The sequence below is a fragment of the Mchenga conophoros genome, linkage group LG1, assembly GCF_057382185.1.
Source record: "Mchenga conophoros isolate Kocher_MC1m ecotype Shallow Benthic linkage group LG1, M_conophoros_male_GT1.1, whole genome shotgun sequence".
Lineage (NCBI taxonomy): Eukaryota > Metazoa > Chordata > Actinopteri > Cichliformes > Cichlidae > Mchenga > Mchenga conophoros.
Window position 1 is genome coordinate 5207675 of NC_140526.1, and position 18145 is coordinate 5225819.

Sequence of the window (18145 nt, forward strand, 5' to 3'; positions counted from 1 at the left end):
TGGCTCGCCGGAGATGTCGTCTGCTTGATCCGACGCCTGAGATGGTCCGATTGGGCTGGTCTTAACCCTGCTGGCATGAATCCACTGAGGTTGTCCGTCTGTGAGGATGCTGGTTCTTCGTCACTGCCAGTAAAGCCTGGGGGCTGGAAAACGCGGCCTCCCAGAGTGTCCTTGGTTTTAGTGGCTTCTCCAACATGCGTCTCCTTGTCTCCACTGGTGGAACTGTGGAGGGGAAAAGCTGAGAGAGACAAACTTTCTGATAGTTATTATTCAGTTTTTCTACCAGGTTGTGAACATCAGTGGACAATGCAATATACATCACCTTCTACTAGCGGTGCCCCTCTGGAAGCTGACCATGGTCTTGGAAATAGTCTTATTTCAAATGGAAATAATTTGGTTACTTCAGATTGAGTCATTCTAATCTCACACAGGACTTGAGTAAGTAATTTGACCCAGGTCATTAAAGTTTTAGCACATTTTTTAATTACTTCTCATGTGAATGAAGGTCCTCTATCACTGTTAATCTGGTGAGGTATTCCGAATCTGGGTATTATTTCATTGCTCAACTTTTGACAGACTACTTCTGCAGTTTCTTTTGAGGTTGGATAAGCTTCTACTCATTTACTAAATTGATCCACTATTACCAGTAAGTACTTGATGCTTCCTTGTGCTGGCATATGTGTAAAATCAATTTGTAATGTATGAAATGGAAAATCTGGTTGTGGTAAATGCTGATGTTTTGCTTTTGAGCTACCTACATTAGTTCGCGCACATGTTAGACAGGTTGCTAATATGCTTTTACTGCATGTGATGTTTTCTCAATTACAAATCTTAATTTTATTGCCCCTATTACCCCTCTTTGTCCGACATGACTCACACAGTGAAAATGTCGGACAAGGACTGGCAGTAGGGAAGATGGGAGGGCAATCAAACCCTTAAGATTTTGTATAAGCCATCTCTGTCATCTAAGGTACAGTCATTATTCTATGCAGAGGCTTGCTCTTGTATGAATTTTAAATCAACATTTGTGTCTAAATAGTCTGGGAGTTTAACAAGTGGCAGCTGTAGGGGCACAGATAATACTTCCTGCGGAGGTGGGAGCTGTGATGCAGCTGCAGCCTTGGCTGTCACGTCTGCTAAGGCATTACCTGTTGCTTCGTCTGTGTCAGCTGTACTGTGTCCTTTCGTTTTTACAACTGCAACGGCCGATGGCAGCTGTATAGCCTGAAAAAGTCTTTGAACAAAATCAGAATTTAGCAATTTATTTTCCATCAGCAGATCTAAATCCTCTCTGTCTCCACAATGTGCCAAAGTCATGCACAACGCCAAATGCATAGCGACTGTCTGTGTAAATCGTCACATGCTTATCCAAATGTAGCTCACAGGCGCGTATTAAAGCCATGAGCTCTGCTTTTTGTGCTGAGTGAAATGGTAATGAGTGAGCCTCTAGTATGATGTCAGGCACTGTTACCACTGAATAGCCACAAAGAAATGAGTTGTCATTCGGCCTTGAACAGGACCCGTCCACATAAACCGTGGCTGAGTCTGAGATAGGTGTTTGCTCTAAATCTGGACGTGGTGCTGTGGATTCCCGTATACGTGTCATGCAGTCATGATCGTCAAGCCTGTCTGAGCCATCCTGTCGGTCAGAAGAACACAGCATAGGATCAATAAATGTGCTGGCGAATCAGGTGTGCTGCTCGCTTTTATAGTGAGATTTGCATATGCTGTTTAGTTATGTTTGCTAGAATGGTCGTGACCTGGTGATTGGTGTATAGAATAGTGTCATGTTAGAGTGTGAGCTTCTCGCAGTCCCTTATCATGATAGAGCAAGCTACTACTGCCCTCAGGCAGGCCGGCATTCCTGAACAATTCAGGCAGCACCTTTGAGTGGCGGAGGTCAGCACTCCCTGTAATGCATTGAAAGAGACAGTCATTTCTGTGGATCACAGTATTCGAGGAGGCTTGTCTTTTTTGCAGCATTCACGCAGAATGTGGTCATGAAAAGAACAGTCTGGTATCCACTGTCTGCAATAGTTCACCATGCCTAAGAAGGACGACATGTCCTTCTGTGTAGTGGGACGAGGGACGGAGGTCACAGCTTTGACCCTGTCTGCAGTCATGGAACGTTTTCCGTGAGACAGTGTGAATCCCAAATATTGAACAGAAGTCTGACAGTACTGCATTTCCTTTGCAGATGCTTTGTGGCCAGTCTTTTGGAGGTGCTGGAGAAGCATGTGTGTAGCAGTTTGACACAGTTTTTTCACTTTCAGCACAGAGGAGGAGGTCATCCACATGTGGATCAGGGTGGAGCCCTGGAGGAGTGGAGCACCATTGAGAAAGCAGCAGAGCTGTCTATCATGCCTTGGGGCAAACGAGTCCAAGTGTACTGCTTATTTCTATGTGTGAATGCAAATAACGGCTGTGTGTCACAGGTACTGAGAAAAAGGAGCGGAGCATAAATCCACCACGGTAAAGTGTGTATGCAATGCATGTCAATATGCTGTGAACATCTGAAACGAGAGGTGGCAGAGGAATGTTGACTGCATTAATTTGCCTTAAGTCTTGTATGAAACGCCATACGCCAGGTTTGTTAGGCTTTGGCACAGGATTGACAGGAGTGTGGGCTTTATTGCTCCTGTAGTCAATAAATCTCCTATCATGACATCTAGAGCTGCGGCTTTTTCCGTGGAAAGGGGACATTGCCTGACATATACTCGCTTTTTGTTTTTTAATAGGTGTACGTGATAAAGTGTACAGTCAATAAATCCTATATCATTCTCACTTTTAGACCACAATGTCATATTCTGGTATTCAGCTGGCAACGTAAGTGCAGAAATAGTACAGTCGATAGGGTAGGTTAGATCTATGTGACGACATGGTGTAGTTATGTCATAAACTATGTCTGAGTTATGTGACAAAATCACTGTTTGACCTTCACTTGTGTGAGCAGTTATCATGTTGTTGAACAGTGTGAGAGAAACAAAAGTGTGGCTCCCAGTCATGGGATTACCTGTTAGTGGCGTCTGTACACGTTTTTTTTGGCACAGTGTGTGACATAGAGTACCGGACAAAAAGGATGTTGAGTTCATTCTCTGCTGAGGGTCCAGCTGACACAGAGGATGTTCCTTCTCCATCATGTCGGTACATAGGGCAGAGAAAACATAAGCTGTTATCAGTGTCAGCAAACATTTCACCCTTTATGTTAAATTAAATACACAAATTCATTTTTGCTTTGGGTGTCTGCGGCTGCTGGAAAACTGAGCTAAATTTGCACCTCTAGCTTGTCCAACAGTGCATAAAGCGTTTTATGAATACTAGGATGGATTCATCAGGCTTCTGTTTACACATAGTTACTGCATTTAAGTCAATTTTGTCTCTGGACATTGTTAGCAGGAATTTCTTTAGATTCTTAAAGAAATCGGCGACTTTGTCATTATTTACCCTCCTTTTGTCCATAGCGGTAACATTTGATGCATCACGTCGCGGCATTCTATCATATATTTTCTACAGGACTTTTTAAGCAGACTACTTTTCTTATCACAAATGATATTCAACATTTCTACTGACCTGTTTTCTGGCGATAATCGTTCGGGATAAGGCTCCGAAAAGAAATTAGAATGCATTGAACTTCTTAAGTTGTAAACAAAGTCAGTCACATAAGCACTCCCGCATGTTCTGGATACGTGATCATGGACGTCTTCACCGATTCGCGGACGTAGGTTACACGTAACCGGAAATGGGAGTTATACTGAGCCGTTATTTGAGACTTTATTTTGTATTTTATTAATTTTTGGTTTTACAGGTACTTTAGATTTTTTATCGGACCTGTCTGTGGTCTTTGAATAATTCTGACCCATGTTCAGTGATTTCCAGAGGGGTTTACACGCTAGGAGGATTTAGGTTAGTATTTTCGCTGCGGCACAGCTGAGGTCACTTTAAATTTATTGCTAGCAATTTTTTGTTTGTGTGAGCAACTCTCACTTAGCGAGCAACTTCTCGCTTAACGAGCAACTTCTCGTAAAACAACAGGCAACTTCCTGTGTCTTTCTGCTTTTAATTTACTGCTTTTAACCCTTGTATGGTAATCGGGTCTGTGAGACCCGTTTTCAGTTTTCTTTCGTTTTTTTTTTTTTTTTAACAAAATTAAATTTAATTATTTACTAGCTTTCTGTGAGTGAGCAACTTCTCACTTTTTAACGTACGTTTCAAGATAACAGGCAACTCCCTGTGTCACTCTTTGATGAGCAACTTCTCACTTAACGAGAAGTATTTAAGACAACAGGCAACTTTCTGTGTCACTTTTTCTGAGTGAGCAACTTCTCACTTTTTAACGTACGTTTAATTAAACAATTAATTATTATTATTATTATTATTTTTTAAACAAAATTAAAATATTCAAGACAACAGGCAACTTCCTGTGTCCACCAACACCACACAAGGGTTAATTTACTTTATTCGGGGACTGAGGAAGTCAGTCAGTGTATCTCTCTGGATCACTAAGTGAAACTTCGTCAGCATATCCCGTTTCTTTACTCGGGGACTGAGGAAGTCAGTCAGTGTATCTCTCTGGATCACTAAGTGAAACTTCGTCAGCATATCCCGTTTTTTTATGGTCGATCACTGAGAGAGGTATAATAGGTCTTTATATAAATATGAAAGACACATATTTACCTTCTGTCAGGATCCCACTTCTGACACCAAAATTGAAGGAAATTGCCTTCCCGGGTTTCCTCCGTGGCGTGAGCGATAAGCAGAGTTCTGTCCTTTCCTTCTAAGATTCCTAATTATTTAAAGTAACACTCAGGTATGCCATTCAGCTGGGTTAGTTACGACGTCGGGAGCAGCTTGGGAGAACAAGGAAACACAGACTGCTTCAGGTTGTCTTCCCAAATCGACTCAAAGGTTTATTTGATACACAGCAGTTTATATAGATGAAAAAAAAGGTTCGTGTGTCAGCTTTCCCAGTTCAAACCGGTACAGACTAAATAAGGAAACGTCTTCCTGCCTTCTGAGCAAAGTATCCCTTGTGTAGTTTATCAGTTCAGCTATAATTTATGATCATCCCAGCAAAATACACTCCTAGACATAAAATACAGAGTTCTTTCATTAGTGAATTCTGAAACAAACCACCTAGCCTTTAACGAGCCTTTTCCAGGAGATAAAGAAAAAGGGAGGATGGGAGTAAGGAAGTGGTCTCATCTCTGTGGTGTTTTCGACCTTGGGGTACCAGCTTGTGAGTCCTACACATTAATTCTTGGGTCACAGAGAAAGAGAAAAACAACTAGTAGTTGGGCCTTATTGAGTAACAGTTTTCCTGTATAAAACAATATCCTGTAAATGCTACTATGGTATCAAAATACCTAACAGTGGGTAAACTCCTTCTGTTGGTAGTCCTTTTCAGTATGGTGTCAAAATACACCAGATGATGTATTGTTTTAATCAAAAATATGAGCACAGATGTCTGTGAGCCTTAGGGTGGTAAACTCCACCACACAAGCACATCAATTAATACTCTGTTACCCATCTAGACTTTAGAGCAGCGGTCTCCAACTCCAGGCCTCGAGGGCCGGTGTCCTACAGTTTTTAGATGTGTCCTTGATCCAACACAGCTGATTTAAATGGCTAAATTACCTCCTCAACATGTCTTGCAGTTCTCCAGAGGCCTGTAATGAACTAATTTGATTCAGGTGTGTAGACCCAGGGTGCGATCTAAAGCCTGCAGGACACCAGCCCTCGAGGCCTGGAGTTGGAGACCCACGGAATACAGGAAGAAAATGTAAATTTGAGGGGTTGTTTTTATATACAGCAATTACAGAAGCTTGAATTTCATCAGGATACTTTTCATTTCTCACATAAGAAAAATAATGGTGAGCATCACCAGCGTGGTACAGTTCCAATTGTAACAGTTATTGTTATGTAAATATATCAATTGCATATACATAGGAAATTGATATCATAGATTGTGATACAGTTTACTTTTTGTTGTACAGTAAACCTGTCAGCTGGTCCAGCTGAGGTGTACAGGGACCAGTATCCCCGCCCCCTGCTGCTAGGTAACTTTCCCACCCGTCCTCCAGCCAAACACAGCTGCAGGGTCAGGTAGCAGCCAAGGTCCTGGCCAGAGGCCAGCGACAAGTCAAACCCTTTGGCTTTGACTCATCACAATTGTTGGGCAATCGTGGCTCAAGAGTTGGGCGTTCGTCTTGTAATCGGAAGGTTGCCGGTTCGAGCCCCGGCTCAGACAGTCTACTGGTGGTGGTCAGAGGGCCCAGTGGCGCCAGTGTCCGGCAGCCTCGCCTCTGTCAGTGCGCCCCAGGGCAGCTGTGGCTACAATGTAGCTTGCCATCAGCAGTGTGTGAATGGGTGGATGACTGAATGTGTAGAGCGCTTTGGGGTCCTTAGGGACTAGTAAAGTGCTATACAGGCCATTTACCATTTTACAATCGGTCATCACACATTAATCTTACCGTAATTATTAAATCTTACACAGCAAGTGGCACAATCTTATAATATACCTTATAACAACATTGGTTACATACTTAACATGGTGATTCTCATATATAAAAACATTCAGTGTAGGTTCATGGTGAGTGAGTGAGTGTGTGTGTGTGTGTGTGTGTGTGTGTGTGAGAGAGAGAGAGAGAGACAGATTATATCACATGATATTTTATTGTGATGTGTTCAGGATCTCTGTTACAATGTTACTGTTTTGGTTGTGCTGCGTGAAAGGCGTTGAGTGTGCATTGGGGGAGGTTAGTTACTGGAGCTGGAGAGAGAGTTATTCAGGAGAACTCTCCCCTTATATCAACTGCCCTGTTACTGTACCACCTTAATAAACCATGTGCTTAAGACTTTACGTGAAAGTTAAAATATATATGTTCAGTGCATAGATATATAGTGTGTATAGTTATATAGTTATATGTAGCCGCTAAGACTGGTGAACCTAAATCTTCACCACCACGTCTGTATACATGCAAGCGAAAAGGGGAGCGAGCGGATCAGCACTCAGGGCACAGAAACTAAGCTGGCTTCAAACACACCATTTATTTCCATAAAAAAAAAAAACACAGCCAGAATCACAAATACAAGTTAAAATTCCCCATATACAATAAAAATAGTGTTTGCAACCCGCTAAAAACCCTGCCAGGACTCCACACCTGAACACGGCCTCCCTCGTCTCACCGTCAGATGCAGGCAGAAGGGCATCCCTGCCCTGTTGTGAATTGCGGCCATCGCCACCCACTGTTGCTGTTCCTGCGTTGGGACTGGATCGCCGAACCCCACTACGGTGGCCCCTAGAGACAAAGCACGTACAAAATACAAAACACATGCAAAATCCAAAGCACATGCAAAATACAAAACACATGCAAAACCCATAGCACATGCAAAATACAAAACACTTACAAAATACAAAACACATGCAAAATACAAAACACTTACAAAATCCAAAACACTTACAAAATACAAAACACATGCAAAATACAAAACACATGCAAAAGACAAAACACATGCAAAATACAAAACACATGCAAAAGACAAAACACATGCAAAATACAAAACACATGCAAAAGACAAAACACATACAAAATACAAAACATATGCAAAATACAAAACACATGCAAAATACAAAACACATACAAAATCCAAAGCACATGCAAAAGACAAAGCACAACGGAAGTGCTCCAGGACGCTAGGGGCAGTGTTGAGTTTTTGTTACCTAGTGGCTACATAAGCCATGAAGTTTCTAATGACCGGATTTGGTGTGTGGCAGTAAAAGGTAAATGAACCTTTTTTTTTTTTAATTATTTGAATATATATTAGTGTTTGTGTATAAATCAACAACTAATACACATATGCTCTCAATTGTGTAATTTAAGTTATCTAGGTAGTTGTGTTTTGGAAGTTCAGTTTTACGCTAGCAACGTAGCTGTTGTGTTGGAAATGCGTCTGTGTATATACACTTTAGCTTAGGTCTGCCCTTTTCCGTTTTAATACTCCATTTTAAAAGAAAAATGCTGTTTGTTTCAGGGTAAGAATGTTTTGTCCATATTGTGGCCATAACGTGAGAGAAGTTGTCAAGTTCTGCGGTTCATGTGGCAAACATATTGAGTTTTTGGCGTTTGTCAACAACAGTAAGTATTTCACAAATAACATATATAAAAAAGGTTGTCTGAACCAGTTCACAAAGCTGCCATTTGGCTGTTTACAGTTTATTTACATTTGAATGCAGTCCTTATTTACTATATTATTTTTATGTTATATAAATTGCATACACATTATTTTGCAATCATTTAAACCAGTAAGGTATATATCTGTGAAGATTCTTAGTCGTCCAGGTTAGGGTTATAGTTGTAGACTTTATTTGTCTTGAATTTACTGAGGCCCAAAGAAGCAACATATTAATTTCGTTTAATAATGAGACAATACATTGGTTTTTAAATGTCATTGTTATTTAAAACTGCACATTTCTTGTCTGATGATCTATTTTACCATTTCCCATCTTATTTTTTTTCTGTTTATAAGGATCAATTCAAGAAAACATTTCCATTGAAGACCTCATTCAGAAATATTTCAGAGACGGTTACTCCTATAATGAAACATTGGACATTTTGGCCTCAAAACATAAACAGAAGATCAGTCTGACCACACTTAAAAGTAGATTAAGAAGTTTATCACTTTTACAGCAGTTGTGCTGCAATAATAGAAGAGCTGAAGGGACCTGGTCAACATTATGGATACCGTTCAATGTGGCAGACACTGCGTCAGAAACACCATCTTTCTGTGAAAAGGCATGATGTAATGGTGATGATGGCAGAGCTCGACCCATCTGGAGTCCAAAAGCGCTCAAAGAAAAAGTTTTTACGAAGAGTTTACGATTCACCTGGACCAAACCACACTTGGCATGTTGATGGATATGACAAATTAAAGCCATATGGTTTGACTATCAGTGGTTGTATTGATGGCTATTCGCGGAAGATATTATGGTTGGTTTGCGGAGCAACTAACAGCAACCCAGAAGTCATAGCTCAACACTACGTTCAGTGTGCTTCAGAGTTTGGAGTCATACCAGTGCGACTTCGCACAGACTGCGGCACTGAAAATGGGACGATGGCAGCAATGCATTGTGCCTTACGGTCATCTCATCAGGATTTTTTTGCAGGAGCTGCCAGTCATATGTATGGATCTTCAATAACAAAGAATTGAAAGCTGGTGGTCGTACTTCAGAAAACAGCGGTAGGTTTTAAAATTTTTCAAGAAACAACTATATTAAGCAAATAAAAGTGTGGCTGTAATATATAGTCTGTGATGCAGAAGCCTTGATTTGTATTACACCACCTTTCCTTTATAGCTTCAATGTGTAGCCAAGTATAAGATAGAAAATTTAAACTGTCAATAAAGAAAGTGAGATGAATAGAAATCCAAAATGCACGCACTTTACATCAACTCAAGAAACAGTTTCATAAACGTAAGAAATAGTGAGGCTTTGAAGGATAGTGATTTTGAACTGATGGTATGTTTTTGTCTCTTCTAGAACACAGTTCTGGATGGACCTTTTGAGTGACATGAAGGAAATGCACCTCTTTAATGGTAGTCATGAACACATGTGCTTGGTGCGCTTCATTTTCATGGCTGTGCTTCAGAGGGATCTGGATGAATGCAAAAGAAAGTGGAACACGCACCTGATCCGTCCAGTTAGCCAGTCACGCTGTCCATCTGGTAAACCGGATGTGATGTATTACCTGCCTCATAGGTTTGTATCACTCTTGTCAATTTAAAATGTGAAAAATCAAAAGTCTGTAATTTAAGTAGAAATCACAAAAATGACATTTTTTTTAGCACCTTTTAATCTCTAAATGGTAAATGTCCTGTATTTGTATAGCGCTTTACTAGTCCCTAAGGACCCCAAAGCGCTTTACACAAACAGTCATCCACCCATTCACACACACATTCACACACTGGTGATGGCAAGCTACATTGTAGCCACAGTCACCCTGGGGCGCACTGATCTATGCACTTGATCATATAGTCTTCTTTTACTGTATGGTCATAAAAAACAGACACCACAGTGTTTGTACCACCCAAAATTTGGACTAAATAGGTCTACTTTTTTCACATGTTGATTCCAGTGCTAAAATTTATGAAAAGCCGTTTTATATTATCTCCTTAAATACATGACAAAAATCTGCCAATGTTTTCAGCAAGTCAATTGTTCAAGACAGGTAGTTACAGGAACTCTGACCACCTTCTAGTCTATTCAATGCCATAATACAGCCAGTGGTCTTAAGTAAAAGCATATGTTCACTTTAAGCATAATTCCCCCCCCCCCCCCCCCCCCCCCCTACAGAGACAAGGATGTTGTAGCGTTTTCTTAGTATTTTAATAGTAAAAATTTTCCTTGTACAAACTTTTAGGTTTGGTGGACGCGACTGTGGCCTTGCAGTTGGACATCAAGAGCTGAGCCAGTTCAGGATGAGTTCAACTCCCGATTTCTGTGGAGACCCTCACCTACAGGAATATTTTGAAGGACTAAACAGTGGCTTCAGTTCATCACAGACATTGGAATCTTGTGTGGAGAACTACATCAGACTAAAAGGACTTGCTGGGTTGTAATGCCAAGGTTCCCACACATCCCAGAACTGTGGATTCCACTTTGTGGTTATAATAATGCACCACCTGCACTTTTGTTAAGGCAAAAAAAAATGTTTTTTGCTTCAAGTAGATCACAATTATAGTTCATCAGTTTATAGTCACTTAAAAAAATAGCCTTTGTGTTTTTCCAAATAAGAATATCAGTTGTGACGATGAGATCAAATAAATTATTTATCCTAACAGATGATATTGTGAAGACTCTCTTAACCTCCACCTTAAATGCAAGACACGTGTTGGTATTATTAGCTTTATTAATACAGGTTGATATAAAATAAAGGAGTAAAAACACTCTAATTTAAGTAATAAGATTTATTGTTAACGTTAACAAGGCAAATTACACTTTGCACTGAAATAGAAATTGTGCAAAATGTACAATATCTATGAATATATCTTTTCTAAATGCTGGATAGTAGTAAAGGGAATTCTAAAGCTAAGGGTACTAAAAAGTAATCCTTTCAAATCACAGACATTTACTTTAGCATTGTAACTAAAACAAAGGCCTTGGCCCAACAGATATCTAGCCAATTTCTTTAAACAAACCTTTTTGTATAAGAACAAAAACACAGTTGAAATGAGGACTATATTACAGTGTGAGGATCAAACTGTAAGTCGATCAATACAGACCAAAACCAGGAGAGTTTAATATTCCAAAGTCCATATCATCCTGGAACTGCTTATATGACTGAGCCATTGGTATCACAATGGTGTTTGCACATGTTTTCCCAATTGGGAAACGTGATGCATCACCAAACAGCAATCTTGGTCTTGGTTCCATTCCAGCTGGTGGAATGCTGTTTAGGCCCGTGGCAAACATCAGGATGTCTTGTAGGGAGACTGCTGTTTTGGTATCTATAATTAAATAGAATGTAGCTAAAGATAATTCTTTATTTTATAATAATTCCAAATACAAAGCAGAATATCAGAAACTTGGATCCTCAAATGTTCCAAAGTGTTATGTTTTTACTGTTTTTCCAAGATTAATAGCACAAACACCCATACCAGTTCAATATAAAAAAATATATAAAACAGCAGCTCTGTGGTGACTTACTATTGCGGTACAATTTTTCCATTTTAAACAGAAACTGTAAAGGTGATAATTTGACTCTGTTATTATTGTTTTGTTCATGCTAGGTAGCTCCCCAATAGCCACTGCTGGCAGCACATTCATCCCCCAAGGGATGAGATTCAACTGCTAAAAGACAAAAAAAGTGCTTCTGTTCTATAGCAGAAATATCACCTGACAGTTTAAACTTAAAAAATATATATCATAAAAGTAATATTCATGAAAGAGCTGCTTTATTGGTTTTCACTGATCGTAGAAATTTGTTTGCAGTACAAGTTTTGTATTAAACAAACCTTCAGCGTCTATCAGATAGTCTCGCCAGAATCCAAGCACCCTGGTTTCTTCCTGCCGTCTTGAACTGCCAGGTTCGCTCAGGACCACAGCAAACATGTCCTCTAAAAAATCAGATGTCAGCGGCTCTGGTCTTGAGCACATGAAGGGTTGGAACAACAAAGGATGCTGCTGCAGGGCATGGATTACACCAAGTGTTGCGAGGCCATCCTTAAATCTATAAGGGGAAAATTGTCATCAGCACTACAATAAAAAAATGAAAAACACTTTTTGAATGTTTTATTTTAATTATTCCGAAAGCACAATGAATTTTACAGACTTTATTGATCCTAGGGGGAAATTAGATCTCAGCATTTAACCCATCACCCTTGGGGTTAGCAGTGAGTTAGTGCTGGCTGTCTTACTCAAGGACACACCTGGTGTGTGGGCTCTCATCGAACGTGCTACCTTCTGAATCCCAGTCTGATGTTTTATCCATTGCTCCACCATGCCACCTTCCGAATTTATATTTTACCATCTGCATTTCTATTCATCAGCAAGTGAATGTTGGAAACTGGAGCTTAAGTTACTTCAGCCACAATGTTGCAAATGCATTTTCAGTCAGTACAGTACTGTAACGATGGTTAAGTGTTACTGGACAGTGACATGTTGGTTTTCTCTGCACACTGTTGTTGTTCCTTTAAGATTCATGTTTGGTTGGGCTGCAGGAAGTAGTGAGGGTGGTGTACAGGAAGGGGTGGGGTGACCTGGTTGTTCTGTGTGTGTGTGCCAGGCTGAAGAGAGGTGTAGTTCGAGAGCGCTTCCCCCTGAGTTAACAACCCGCTGGCTTATGTGCCGAATAAACGGACAAACTGAGACCCCAACCGTCTGGTTCTTGTGAACGTTACAGTACGGTTTATTCTCAATAAAATCAATAATGTAAAAGATCAAACCACCTGCAAAAATCAAATTTGCACTGCATTTTTTTAAAGTACCTGCCTAAACATGGTCACTGGCTGAACTTGTGTTTGCAGCTTTATCCAGTTTTATGCGGGGACTGATAAGTAACAAGAATTCTAATAGAATAAGTGTTTAAAAGTTTGAAATTTGATCTCTGTCCTCGCAGCTTCACATGATTTTTTCCATACTGAGTAAAGCACATGCATGATAACTCAAAAACTTTTTGCAAACATTAGGCTCAAAGTATAATTAACCATGGAAACTATAAGTAAAAAGGGAAGATGCAAAACTGTAAAATTAAGCAGAAACATACATATTATTCGAAAAAAAATTTGGTCAAAAGAATAGGCGGCTTCTGTAGCTGTGGTTTGTTATCAATTCATTATAGTGTTGCTTATGGTTTAAAAAACAATTTTGTTAAAAAACTATTATTAAAATACTGTAGCTACATTGCCCCATTATTTAGTATCAGTCCAAATACTTACAAATATGTTACCTTTGGATTGAGAAGTGGTTGCGGTATATGATGTACCACTTAAGGTAGTCCTTAATGATGTTGCCTTTACCATCTAAAGAGTCCGGAAATACATAGCAGCCAGCTGTCTGCAATAAGTTGCAATGCATTTCAATGCACCCATGGAGTTCCTTCAGCGTTGCAGCATTGGATATCTAGTGTTTACATAATAAAAAAAAGAAAATTGCAGTATCACAAGGTTGTTGTCCATGACGTTCACATCAAAATCATTTTAAATATAATTACTAGTGCACTTCAATGTTTGGTCTATATTTTAAAGCATGTTATTCTGGTATTGTTTTCTACTCCTCTACTTAAAGTCAAACATTTATCTTTGTTCATAATTAACAAACATTGGTACACTTAGCATGTTGATTAAAATTACAACTACTATGGAGCACAGCGTTACAGTCCAATGTGCAATTAACACATCAAGCTTTGTGATAACAAAGGAAATTGTAGTTTTACAATCGAATATTTAAATCAACATACTTCCAACAGAAAAGCTTTTGTAGCTTCATCAGTTACATCTTCAATCGTGACCTCCACCACATCAGACTTTGTTGTCCCAATCAGATGCTGGTAGAGTGTCTTGGAGAGGAAGGCAGGCCCTGGACTACCATGTACCAATGATGTGGCAATCATTCTGCCAGTAAGGAAATATTCATCCTCTCTTGCAGCTGGTAATGGATTTATTTAGTTAGTTATGCTAAAATAATGCTTTAAATTATATGCCTTTTTATTTTAATAAAAAATTAATCATCCAAGCTTAACTTCAGAATGTATTAATTTAATTTTATAGTCAGATGGTATAAATTTCTCACCAGCGCTGTCAAATGTAAGAAATTTGCTGTCCTCAGGTCCATCAAAGATTCGTCGCGATCTAAGGCATTTCATTAATAATGTCAAAAATTCACGTTTAGGACCACCATTATCCATTCCATCTTCACGCTGTCCTGCATCATCGCTGAACTTCACAAGTATATCATCAGTTGGGTTGTAAGACAAACGTCTAAAGCCCCGAGCTGCTCCATCCCAAACATTTGCTCTGTTTATATTAAATCTGCTGACAGATGTTTTTATTGTCTTAGACGCCAGCTCTTCGAGTACTTCTGCAGCAGACAGGCCATTTGTACTAGAACATAAAAAAATTATTAAATATCACATAAAATGAGGATGTTATTACTCACTTTTATCATATTTACATTCTCACATTTAAATGTATACTTACCTTTGTGTTTCACTCTCATCCTTTTCGATGAGAACTTCTTTGTCTGAGTCACTATCAATTACAATCGGTGCATAAACACTGTGCTGCAATGAAAAACATTTAATGGGCAAAGTAGAACATTTCTTAAAATCTAAAGTTAACTAATATTTTATTGGTCTAGTGCAGTGGTTCTTAACCTGGGTTCGATCGAACCCTAGGGGTTCGGTGAGTCGGTCTCAGGGGTTCGGCAGAGCCTCCACCATGACATGCACGGCTCATTTTGTGCACCAATAAAAACATATCTATGTCTTGAATTTGAATTTATTTTTTTTTCACTAAAGAGGGGTTCAGTGAATGCGCATATGAAACTGGTGGGGTTCGGTACCTCCAACAAGGTTAAGAACCACTGGTCTAGTGTGTCAATACACAAATTTCTGTGTCCAAAACATACCTGTAGCAGGGACCTTGAGTCTAAATATCAAAAATATATGAACAGTTAATATAATTTATGTTTGTAGCCTGTATGATAATTATTAATGACATTTTTCAGAGTCTTACTTCAGAAGAAGTTTGCAAGTTTGACCCCCTGTAAAGAATTTAAATAATTTCAGAATTTACAATATAATACACAAGAATGTATTTTGGCTCCACCCTATTCACGGTCGCCGCACTGTATTCTCCACAATACAAAACTTACCTATTTCTTGAAGGTGCTCTTTCCGGCGTGCTGTGATTATCTGGAAAATCCCATACCTGATAAGTAGTAAAATAAGATTAACAGCACTTTTTAAAACTTTAAACTTTTCTTGATTATATTGGTGTATACAAACACACACACACACACACACACAAAACACCGTTAAAAAAAAAAAAAGACTAACCACAGTGTCCGACAGTGGGCTTTCTACTACTTTTACTTGAACTTCATTGTCCTCTTCAGATTCACACTCTGTGTTGCAATCTGCAAATATTCAATGATTCAAAAAATACAGTCTAATTTAAATATATGTATGTATTGAAAGGTATATCTAACAATTAGCAAACATATACAACACTTTGGCTATGCAGCACAAATTAAATATATTTAAAATCTGTGGCAAAATCATGTCACTCTCTGATTAACATTTTTTGGAAAAATCTTGAATTATTTTTAATATCTAAACTTTATGATTGTCACTGCTTTATCAAAATCACTTACCAGTATTAAAGAAGTCATCATGGTTACAAATGTAGAGAGTTACTCTTTGATAGGCCTTCCCTATGGCATCCTTGTATTTTTGGATGGTGAAAGGGGTGTTGGTTCCAGGAATTGTGCTAACTTCCCTTGCATCAGGGTATAGCAGTACATAGGGTCCATCGGCCATGGCCTGGTTAAAGTCCTTATGTTTTTTCACGCTGGCAGACAAGATTTGCTCAGTTGACCAGTGAGAATGAACATCAACCGGAAGTGACTTTCCTCGAACAGGTCTTATACCATCACTGGTCCTTCTCATGATGCCAATCTGTATCTAGAAATGAGATTAACAATAACATGTTTTTACATCTTTGTTCCTACATGGTCTTCCATTTTATTTCTGATCTGTAGTTGTGCTCCAGCTGTGCTATGACTCAAAAGACAACATTAGCGACTAAATATAGTTTTAACAGGGGGCATATATTATTGTTGGACTGTTGACCAAAGGCTGACAATTAAGAAATTCAGATCAGGTTAAAAATTGTAAGCCCTGTATCAGTGGTGAACTACAACCCCCAAGAGCGGCAACTAGATCGTTTCTAGTTTCTTCGACGTTCCCCGAGCAACACTAATGTCCAAGGTTGTGATTAGCTGATCACACCATATACAGGAAATGAACAGCAATCAGCCTGAAAGTAAATTAAACAGAGATAGTACGGGGGGGTCCATAGCTGTAGAGGACATAGTTAGCCACCCTTGCAATATATACAGTTCCTTTCATATGCATATGGAAGTTTACAGTGATGCCTTGGCAGTGCTAAAGGTAATTTGGATTTTGTATTAGCAACAAAAGTGGTCAACTTCCACGTTCAAGTTTATGACATACCTTCACTGGTTTCTGTTCCTTCTGTTCCTGGTGTTTCTTTGAAAAAAATGCCTTTCTTTCCCTTTCTTTCACATCCCGAAATTTTATGAATGACTCCACTAATGATTTCCCAGCTATAAACAGAAAAAAAAAAGTTATAATTTTAGGGAAGGGACAGTTAACAAGATTTATTTAATACAAATATGTTTTTTACCCTGTGTAGACTGTATAGTTGTGCCAGTCAGGATGCTGGAACTGGTAGATGGAAGAGCTGCTGCCTCTTCACTAAGGGCAGGATTTCTCGACACAGTGCTGGTGATGTCCTTTAAAAACTTGATGTTTTTACCACATAGACTACAAAAGGCAGGACTGTCTGCCAAGAGGTGTCCACAGAAGGGACAGTACATCTGTAAAAATGACCCCATCAAATGTTTTACAAAATTAAGATTCACTACAACCCACAGAAAATACAAGTATTTCACATCTTACATTAAGACTCCTGAATGCACAGGAGATTACATATTTTATCTTAACTTTCATTATATATATATATGTATATAAAGTGCACAGCATGCTACTTTGGATGTTTAGCAAAGGACAGAAATCGCTAAAACATTACGTTTTCCTACTTTTATCCATTTTTTAAAACCAGTTGTCTATGAGCAAAGCATAAACCAAGCGTTCATATTAATAAAAACAAACAATCAAACTAACAACAGTTTGCACATTACCTTTATTATGAGGCGTGGTGGCTATCCTTGATGGTGTTTTCCGCTGGTATCCATCTCCCTGTGTTTTCAACAAAATTGCCGTTTATTTTGCAAATCTAGCTCAACACTGCCCCTAGCGTCCTGGAGCACTTCCGTTGTGCTTTGGATTTTGCATGTGTTTTGTATTTTGCATGTGTTTTGTCTTTTGCATGTGTTTTGTCTTTTGCATGTGTTTTGTATTTTGCATGTGTTTTGTATTTTGTATGTGTTTTGTCTTTTGCATGTGTTTTGTATTTTGCATGTGCTTTGGATTTTGCATGTGTTTTGTATTTTGCATGTGTTTTGTATTTTGCATGTGTTTTGTATGTTGCATGTGTTTTGGATTTTGCATGTGTTTTGTCTTTTGCATGTGTTTTGTATTTTGTATGTGTTTTGTATTTTGCATGTGTTTTGTATTTTGCATGTGTTTTGTCTTTTGCATGTGTTTTGTATTTTGCATGTGTTTTGTATTTTGTATGTGTTTTGTCTTTTGCATGTGTTTTGTATTTTGTATGTGTTTTGTATTTTGCATGTGTTTTGTATTTTGCATGTGTTTTGTCTTTTGCATGTGTTTTGTATTTTGCATGTGTTTTGTCTTTTGCATGTGTTTTGTATTTTGCATGTGTTTTGGATTTTGTAAGTGTTTTGTATTTTGCATGTGTTTTGTATTTTGTATGTGTTTTGTAT

At 38.8% G+C, this 18145-nt stretch overlaps 2 protein-coding genes and 1 long non-coding RNA gene across 3 annotated transcripts; 1 reads left to right on the forward strand and 2 right to left on the reverse strand.

Annotated features, from left to right (window-relative positions):
- The first annotated feature begins 7733 nt into the window (after positions 1-7733).
- Positions 7734-8659, forward strand: LOC146582791 (uncharacterized). The gene is made up of 3 exons (XR_014893073.1): positions 7734-7780; positions 8032-8135; positions 8527-8659. It is a non-coding gene; the product is annotated as an uncharacterized LOC146582791 (long non-coding RNA).
- Positions 8660-10947: 2288 nt separating this feature from the next.
- LOC146582792 (G2/M phase-specific E3 ubiquitin-protein ligase-like) lies at positions 10948-14531 on the reverse strand. Its single transcript, XM_085291474.1, has 5 exons — positions 14285-14531; positions 13953-14140; positions 13443-13615; positions 12010-12224; positions 10948-11502 (listed from the first exon to the last, which is right to left on the reverse strand). The coding sequence occupies exons 1-5, from the start codon at positions 14397-14399 to the stop codon at positions 11267-11269; spliced, it is 927 nt and encodes a 308-aa protein (XP_085147600.1). The 5' UTR covers positions 14400-14531; the 3' UTR covers positions 10948-11266.
- LOC146582793 (uncharacterized) lies at positions 14484-17455 on the reverse strand. Its single transcript, XM_085291348.1, has 10 exons — positions 17441-17455; positions 16924-17116; positions 16731-16843; positions 15869-16178; positions 15552-15631; positions 15368-15423; positions 15229-15256; positions 15122-15141; positions 14692-14774; positions 14484-14595 (listed from the first exon to the last, which is right to left on the reverse strand). The coding sequence occupies exons 2-9, from the start codon at positions 17114-17116 to the stop codon at positions 14750-14752; spliced, it is 825 nt and encodes a 274-aa protein (XP_085147474.1). The 5' UTR covers positions 17441-17455; the 3' UTR covers positions 14484-14595; positions 14692-14749.
- Between the last annotated feature and the right edge of the window lie 690 nt (positions 17456-18145).

Coding starts and splice junctions, on each gene's coding strand:
- LOC146582792 (XM_085291474.1), bottom strand. CDS start 14,399: ATGGATAATGGTGGTCCTAAACGTGAATTTTTGACATTATTAATGAAA. Junction 13,616..13,952: donor CAAAAGCTTTTCTGTTGGAA/GTATGTTGATTT, acceptor TGTAAACACTAG/ATATCCAATGCTGCAACGCT. Junction 12,225..13,442: donor AACCACTTCTCAATCCAAAG/GTAACATATTTG, acceptor TTCCCCTTATAG/ATTTAAGGATGGCCTCGCAA.
- LOC146582793 (XM_085291348.1), bottom strand. CDS start 17,116: ATGTACTGTCCCTTCTGTGGACACCTCTTGGCAGACAGTCCTGCCTTT. Junction 16,844..16,923: donor AACTATACAGTCTACACAGG/GTAAAAAACATA, acceptor TTCTGTTTATAG/CTGGGAAATCATTAGTGGAG. Junction 14,775..15,121: donor ACTCAAGGTCCCTGCTACAG/GTATGTTTTGGA, acceptor TTTTCATTGCAG/CACAGTGTTTATGCACCGAT.